General features: G+C 49.4%; 1 protein-coding gene across 1 annotated transcript in view; it reads right to left on the minus strand.

Moving 5' to 3' along the window:
- The window catches only part of LOC111159081 (glycerol-3-phosphate dehydrogenase 1 like), a 60,838-nt gene extending 53,775 nt beyond the window's left edge, over positions 1-7,063 (minus strand). Inside the window, exon 1 of the mRNA XM_022521468.1 lies at positions 6,975-7,063. Coding sequence (XP_022377176.1) covers positions 6,975-7,021 — 47 coding nt within the window. The 5' untranslated portion in view covers positions 7,022-7,063. The remainder of the gene's footprint in view (positions 1-6,974) is intronic.
- Between the last annotated feature and the right edge of the window lie 1,112 nt (positions 7,064-8,175).

An 8,175-nucleotide genomic window follows, 5' to 3' on the forward strand; every position in this document is an offset into this window, starting at 1 on the left:
CAAGAATGATGAAAAGACAATTATGAATAATCTCACCACCCAGGGAGAACCGTTGTTAGCATTTTGTGTAATTCTTTGCGTTAAAGGGCTTTTAAAGTACAATCAAATGCCAAGTCTTAGATGCAAATGTGAAAAATGAAGTATTTTAAATACAGATTCCACTCGGTGAATGTTTATTTGATCTTTGGATCAGGAAGCTTCCTCAGCTTAAAATCAAAGGAAGAAACCACAAGGGGGAAAAGATCAATGTGTACAACTTCACAGAGAAAAGGATGGGGAGAAGTTGAAAAAAGCCTTTCCACCTATCAGAATTCAAAGGGCAGAAGACAAAGCTGGTGATAGAATGTTACATTTAACAAAAAACAGGATGCAAAATTGTACATGCCACATTAACATACAATTACTAAAAGACATACCATCTCCCACCCCTTAGGATGGTAACTACAGGGAAAAAACAAAACAAAATGAAAAACCCAAACAAAACTGGAAAATAATGAATGTCAGTGAGGCTGTGCAGAAATCGGACCCCTTGGGCACTGCTGGAGGGCACAGAACATGGTGCAGCTGTCATGGAAAGCAATACGGTGGCTGGCCAAAAAAGCTAAAAATAGAATTACCATAGGATCTGAAGATTCCACTTCAGGGTATAGACCCCCAAGAAGGGAAAGCAGGGACTCAGATCAGTCAGAGCAGCATTACAGAAGTCGCCCCTTGTCTTTCTTTTCCGGTCGCCATGTTTTCCCCTATCACTACCCCTCCCTGTCAAATGCCACGTCCCAACCCCTGTGCCAGTCACCTCACTTCACCTCATGATGTGGGCAGCCGATATCTCACATCATTACAAGAAAGGGGAGTATAGTACAATTAGGTATTTTGAGAGTGATGGAGCAGATTGCCGTAACTTTTAATATAGCATATTGTTATAACTGTTCTTAGTTATTATTCATCTCTTAGTGTGCTTAATCAAACTTTATCACATGTACGTATGTCTAGGAAAAAAACAGTATAAGGTTTCCCATACTATCCGCAACTGCAGGCATCCACTGAGCGTTCTGGAACGTATTCCTAGTGGGCAAGGGGGACCATTGTATTCACAACAGACAAAAGGTAGAAGAAACCCAAGTGTCCACTGAAGGATGAATAAACAAAATGTACTATATAAACACTATGAAATATTATTCAGCCTTAAAAGGGAAGGACATTCTGACACAAGCTAGCTACACTGTGGATGAACCTTGAGGACATTATGCTAAGTCAAGTGAGCCAGCTACAAGACAAATACTGTGACTCTACTCATAGGAGATACTCGTATGTGCTCTCTCTTGTTGTTACTGGAATCCAGCCACCAAATGGAGAAGTCCCAACTAGCCTGCAGAGGAATGAGACACACACACAGAGTCCTCTCAGGTCACTCCTCTCAGCCTGGCTGAAGCCTGCCCACTGCCAGACACACAGATGATGTCGTCTAGGACCAAGAGTCCAGCCAACCCATTACCGGACCTCAGCCTTATGAGTGAGCCCAGGCAAGACCAGCAGAAGACCCTCCCAGCTTAGTTCAGACTGCTGATCCCCAGAATCATGAACTAATAAGTGACTACTGTTTAAGGCCATTAAGTTTTGGTATCACTAAGCATGGAGGTGAGGGATGAAGGAAAGAGAAGGGAGACCTGGCTAGTGTGGACCCCCAAAACAACTTGCCACCAGCAACCACTGAGAGACCTGGAGACACTACTTAGCTTGCCACAGAGAAGACGGAGCAGACATGAGACTTCTCTAGCCAATGGGGTGTCTTAGAAGAGAGTGGGCTCACCCAGGCAGCACAGAGATTAAGGGGTGGAAGTTGGACTGAGATTTTTCACTTAGATATAAGGTTTTTCTAACAATTAATCTGCTAGATTAATTTTAGGAAGATCAGTTGCCTTAAAAATAGTAAACTATGATCATCTGCCATGTGTAGAGGAGGAGGGACGCCTGTTCCAGAGGGAAGTGACAATTTTCAAGACATTTCAATGTGATCTTTTTTCTTTTTCTCTCTTTTTAAGGTTTTTATGTAATTTCTACGCCCAATATAGGGCTTGAACTCACAACCCAAGATTAAGAGTCACATGTTCCACCAACTGAGCAATCCCTCAATCTGATTTTTCTTAAGGGAAATATTATTATACTAAACTATTGTTGGAAGGGTAAGACATAAGATATTCAAATATTTCTGTGACGATAAGATTTGTCCGCAGGTCTAAGTTTGCTTCTCAATGAAAATGACAAGAATTTATAGAAACAAGGCCCTTGGAGATAGAAGGATCTGGGCTTCCACTCCAAGGATTAACCACTGACCTTGAAATGTTTTCCCTCCATCTCCCTCTTGTCATGCAAATCAGGATGAACAATAGTACTGCCCCAGGCATGTTAGGAGGCTTAAATGAAGTAATGCACATACCTGACTCTCAAAAAAAAAAAAAAAAAAAAAAATGACCCCCTGGGGAAGGAGGACAGGTTAGAGAATGATAATGACAGTGATGAAAGGCTCAAGGAGAACTGGGAGCTGCTGACTCACCCCTACAAAAGCAGCCATGGTTTGTATACAGACCTTCCTCAGCTTATGATGGGGTTATGTCCCATATGACCCATCACTGAGTTTCAAATATCCTAAAATGCATTTAGTTCCCCTCACCTCCTGAACACTATAGCTTAGCCTAGCTTCACTGCAACTTGCCCAAAACATTTACATAAGCCTACAGTCATGCAAAATCATTGGACACAAATCCTATTTCACATCCAAGTGTTGATGAGCTCCGGTAATTAACTGAATATTGCACTGAAAGTGACCAGCACAATGGCTGTCCCTGTACCACCTGTTCGCCCCCGTGATCGGTATCTGACCAGATGCTGCAGCCCCAGCCTGACGTCCCAGGGCGTCAGGTCGGAGGATCCACAGCACAGCGTCCAGCCCAGAAGAAGAGCCTGATTCACAATTCAGATTATGGTTCACACTCTCACCATCATTTTCTGCACCATCATAAAGTCGAAAAGGTGTATATCGAACCACTGTACTGAACGGGGGGCAGAGGCGATGGAAAGAGGCGAAAGTATCAGGGCTTCTTCCGGGTTTTAGTTGTACAAACTCTCACTCTGGTTCACAGGAGACTCTGGATCTTTTCCCAGTTCAGCTCCCACCCATCCTATCATTCACTTCTCCCTCCGGCTCCCAAAGCAGAGGTACGCCAGTGGCACCTGCAGCCACGGAAGGGATTGTTTCTGAATCCCTTCCTGACCGCAGAGGAACTCATTTACAGGGGCTCAGAATGCTTCTGAGCACTGCCTGTGGGTATGTAGCAAGCAGCACCATGGAAACTGAGGAGCACAAAATGGTGACAGAGCTAAGGGCCGCAACGCTGCATTCAGAGCAAAAGAAGACGGGCGTCACCCACATCCAGCTCCGGTCATTAGTGTCAAGTAGGCCACAGCTCTCCCTGCCCTTCCGTACAGCTGTGGAGTGATGGTGAAAACAAGGGCCAGAGAGAAACAACTCCCCCAACTCCTCCAGCTGCCTATCAGTTATACTCTTTCACCTTCTCTCCCTCCTCTGCCTCTGCTTCTTGGTCAGACTCCAGCTGGATCCATTCGGTGACTTAATGACCATGCTGGTCAAGGTTGATCAAATAAATACAATAGCAGTAGCTGATATCTACTTAGTGCTGGTCACTCTGTACTCTCCCCAACACATGTCATTTCATCCTAACCAAAATCCTAGACAGCAGGTAGCAGTATCATAACCAATGATTCTTGAAGGAGCAGTTTGCTCAAGGCCTTATGAAACAGAGGACCAGGACTGAAACCCAAGCAGTGGGAACCCCCAGCCCCTGCTGCATTACCCCGCCTCCAAATGTGTTCCGGGGCTTGGACATATTCTCCCTACCACAGGGGTTTGGTTGTAAACACAGCCCTGAGGCTTCGGTGCTAGAACTGGATCTTGCCCTGTGTCTGGGTCATTTTCCCAAAGTTTGGGTAACGAAACTTCGTTTCATATTTGGAGGAACTTCTGGTTCATATTTGGAGGAACTTCGAAAGATTTATGTTTGTTTTTTCTTGTTTTTCTGAGTTCCCAGGGCCATGAAAAGCCAGGCAGGCCAGGAAGCACCTCCCTGCACCCCAGGGGGCAGCATCGTGGGACTCGGCAGGATGCATGAGGGCCCCCTCTGGCCTCTTCTGACTTGTCCATAGGAAAGGAAGTGCCAAAGGGCATGACAAGGGCACGTTATACAACAACTTGACTTTAACACCCATGTCATTCCAGGCTGAAACTTCTGGCCAAGTCAGCTAGATTCATTATCTATACTGCAATTATTAAGCATTTACATGGGGGAGGGCACTCAAATGAGAGCACAGGGCCACCTTTTAGTTTTGGGTTTAGATGTGACAACACCTTTATTGACACAGCCATGCTCAGCTACTTCAAAGTCTCAAGATTAAACATTGCTTAAGCAACTTCACATTCTTGAATTAAGGACCAAATCTGGAAGGGCAGGTTCATCTCTAGATAGTATTTCAAAATTAGCAGAAGGCCAATGTCCTGTAAGGAAAAATCTGTCCCACCTTCAGGGAGTATGAGTCAGCAAGTGTAGCCTCAGTGGTCATTCTGATGCAGGTGGTCTCTGGACTACATTTTAAGCAACACTAAAAGGTAACGTCTAACTAACCTTGTGAAAGGTATTTCATTCCACTTTCCATTCTGAATTTATCTTCCATTTCATCTCAGCCCTGAAGGTAAATTCCTTATAGGCAGGGATTCTGTACCATTGTGCCTAGATCGGGAAAATGCCTGCTGACCAGAGCTGAACACCCCCCAAGCCCTAGGAAGCCTCTCCATGCTGTTTTCATTTCCCAAATTTCTGAAATCTCTCTGGGGAGGTCGTGATCCTCTCTCTAGGACTTTAGTGCGAGCAACAATGTTCCTGTCTGCTCCCATAATTAATGGAGCTGGGCAGGCAGCCCAAACCATCAGGATGGCACATTTCTCAATTGCTGGGCTCTAAGGTCACTAGCCAAGCTCTACTCCATTTCCTTGGGCTGGAGTGGGCCAAGAAAACCCAGTCAAGTACATCAGAGTGAAGCCATGGGAAGGCAGCCAAATCCCATTGGCGGGGGGTGGGGGGGTGGGGGGGTGGCAGGAGTTTACTTCACTACTCCTGCTCCTGGCCCAAATCCAGCATGGCAATGCCATGCTCCTTCTGCACCTTGCAAATTAGGAAAAGGCTCTGTCATCTATGGGTCGGTGTCCTTTTACAGAAGAGAAAACTAATGTTAAAAGAACAGGAGTACTTTCCCAGTCCCATGGCCAACAGTAATCTCATTCAAGTGACCTTGGGATCAAAACTGGCAAAGGCAACCTGGAAGTCCACATGAAGCTTTGCAGCAGAGAGGTACCAAATTCACTCAATGTGCAGAATGTTCTGTGGCTGGCCAAGAAAAGAATTTATAGCAAAGTACGTTAATATTCTAGTATTTGCAGGGCAGAAAGGGAAAGCAATATATGTAAGCATTAGCTGGCATCTGATGGAATTCCTTTAGAAAGGCCAGAAGAAACTGAGTAATTACTGGTTTTCCTCCAGGAGATATCCTGCTCGGCAAGTGTGTGTGTCAGGTATTTCATTGCTTTATGGAGGGGCGGGGCGGGGGAACCTTCTGCTTTTTTAATGTGATTACCTAATCGAATTACATTTTTTTAAGATCAATTTTCAAACATTCATTTTAATTTTTATTTAGCAATATGCCAGGCCCTAGGGTAGTTGGTTGTTCTTAAGTACTGGATAGAGAGGAAGGGAACAGATAATGAGGTAAATCATTACCTTGCCTACTGGGGGTGGGGGTATGGCACAGAGAGAGGCCAGTGGCCTTGCTGGGATGGAAAAGTGGAGAACCAGGTAAGATTTAACCAGATTAAGATTTCCTCCAGGAACTTTTTGGGTCTTATCAAAGAGTAAGACAAGTCATTAGGCCCATTCCTAGTGGGGCAGCTCTCCAGAAAGCCTGAACTGTGATGAGTGTCCCGCCACAGAAAAACACAAGCTAAAAGAACACAACTCTGAACTATTCTATACCAGTCCTTCGGGATGTGTGAAAAAAGTGCACAACAATGGGGAAATGACCGAAAATATCAGAGGCTATTATTATATTCCACTTCCTCCCACCAACCTGGCCCCACTTTCCTCTACACTCACCCAACACACCAGAGTAGCAAAGTTTGATAAAGGGCACTAAAAAGGCTGACATTTACAAAGTGCTCAAAAGAGCGCCGTCACAAAGCGCTTGTATAAATGTCAGAAGTCAAAGCCCAGCGGAGACGGGAAGCCTCCCAACAGCCCTCCAGAGAATCCCCAACGCCCCTGGACTACTCCGTTGAGTCGGGCCTGTTGGAACTTGGATTTTCTTATCTACATAATCTTCCTACGATACAGGACTATCAGGGGTGGTAGGCGAAACCTGCACTTGGAAGGACAGCACCGGTCCCGTACACCACCTGGGTGGCAAGAGCCGTTTAGCCCTTCTTTGCTTCGGTTTCCTCAATACCGAAACGACGGCAAAAATGCTCGAGTCTCCACCGATTCCTCGACCCAGGCGATCCTCCCAGAACCGAGAACGCTCTTAGAATGGTGCGCAAAACACCCGGGCGTGGCGAGCAGGTGGCCTCCGTGCGCCCGCCGCGCGGTGAGAGCGCAGACAGGTGCCCGCGGACGCGCAGTACCCTCTCGCCTTGCTGCCCTCCGCGGGCACGCGGGCCCAGGGCCTCCCGGGCCAGTGTCTCGGCGCGGCCTCCCCGGGTGCGCGGTGCCCAGCCCAGCCGCGAGGCCACCCGCCCCGCCTCCCTGCGCGCGGTGCCCGGTGCCCACGCTGCGGAGGGGACGCGCGGCCCTAGCCCGCCCGGGAGAGGGGCTTCCTGGAGGCGGAGCCCGCGCCGCCGGCCCGCCGCAGCTCACCAGTTCCCCGAGCCCACGATGCACACTTTCAGCGGCGCCGCTGCCATGGCCAGGATGGAACGCACCAGCCCGACCCGTGCCTCCCCAGCCGGCAGCCTGCCTGCCTCCGCGCGCACGGCTTTGCCCACAGCGGCTCGCGGGGGCCCCGCCCCTCCCGCCTCTCCGCCAATAGCCGCGACCACCGCCGCCCGGGCGCCCCGGGCCCCAGCTGACAGCCTGGGAGGACCCGCCCCGCCACTCCCGAGAACCACTGCGCACGCCTGAGCCTGGCTGGTCCCCGGCCCGGCTCCTGCGCTGGCCCGCCCCTGCCTGAGGCATGCCGGGACTTGTAGTCCGCGCCCCCGCTGCCCCCGCCACCCCCGCCGCCGCGCGCCCCGGAATAAGCTGCTGCGGCCGCGCCACGTGCACCCGCGGGTGGTTGCGCAGCTGCTCTCTCTTAGCGCCCGCGGCTGCACCGCTGTCCCCGCGGAACAGGCCTGCTCCGGCTCGTCGTGGTGCCCACTCCCACTCGCACCCTTCTCCCCACGCGGGAAGAGCTGCCACACTGCAGTCTGGAGCCGAGAGAGGGTCTCAGGTTGACTCTGGAGTCGACTCGACTTGGGCCGAAGCTCAAAGTACCCGCACCTGCCTCATTTGTGGAAACAGGAGACAGTCTGGCACCCCTTGAACCTCGTGGTGAATTTGTGTTTTCCGAGGCATTCTGGACGTAGCTGGACAGTACCTGAGCTTCGGGGTGGACACTTTCGAGTCAAGAGAGAGACCTGGACGCCGGCGGCATCGCACTACCTCCCCTCTCCGCCCCCCCCCTTGCCTCCTCGTTGTCTTTGTCCAGGGCGCCTGGAGAGTTTATGGTACGGACATTAGAGACTGTGCTTCTCCTTCCTGACAAATAGAACATTATTTATTCATTCTGAGCGTCACTTTCCACCAGGCACCGTGCTAGACACCGTGGGAAGAGGACAAAGTGGCTTAGGACTATGGCTCACAAATTCTGCTGCATATGAGTCCCGGGAGTTTTTAAAAATCCCCAGGCCCCAGCACCACCCTGGATCGTCAGAGTCTCCTGGGGACACAAACATCAGAGTTTTTTTAAGTTCAGGAGGTGATTGCCAAAGGCAGTTAAAGATGAGCACCAAAAAGCTACAACAGCAGCCGTGACTGGCCGAAGATCCCTAGGAAAATACCAGGCCTATTAGTCTGA

The sequence above is a fragment of the Enhydra lutris genome, unplaced genomic scaffold, assembly GCF_002288905.1.
Source record: "Enhydra lutris kenyoni isolate GAN:26980312 unplaced genomic scaffold, ASM228890v2 scaffoldscaffold66, whole genome shotgun sequence".
Classification (NCBI taxonomy): Eukaryota; Metazoa; Chordata; class Mammalia; order Carnivora; family Mustelidae; genus Enhydra; species Enhydra lutris.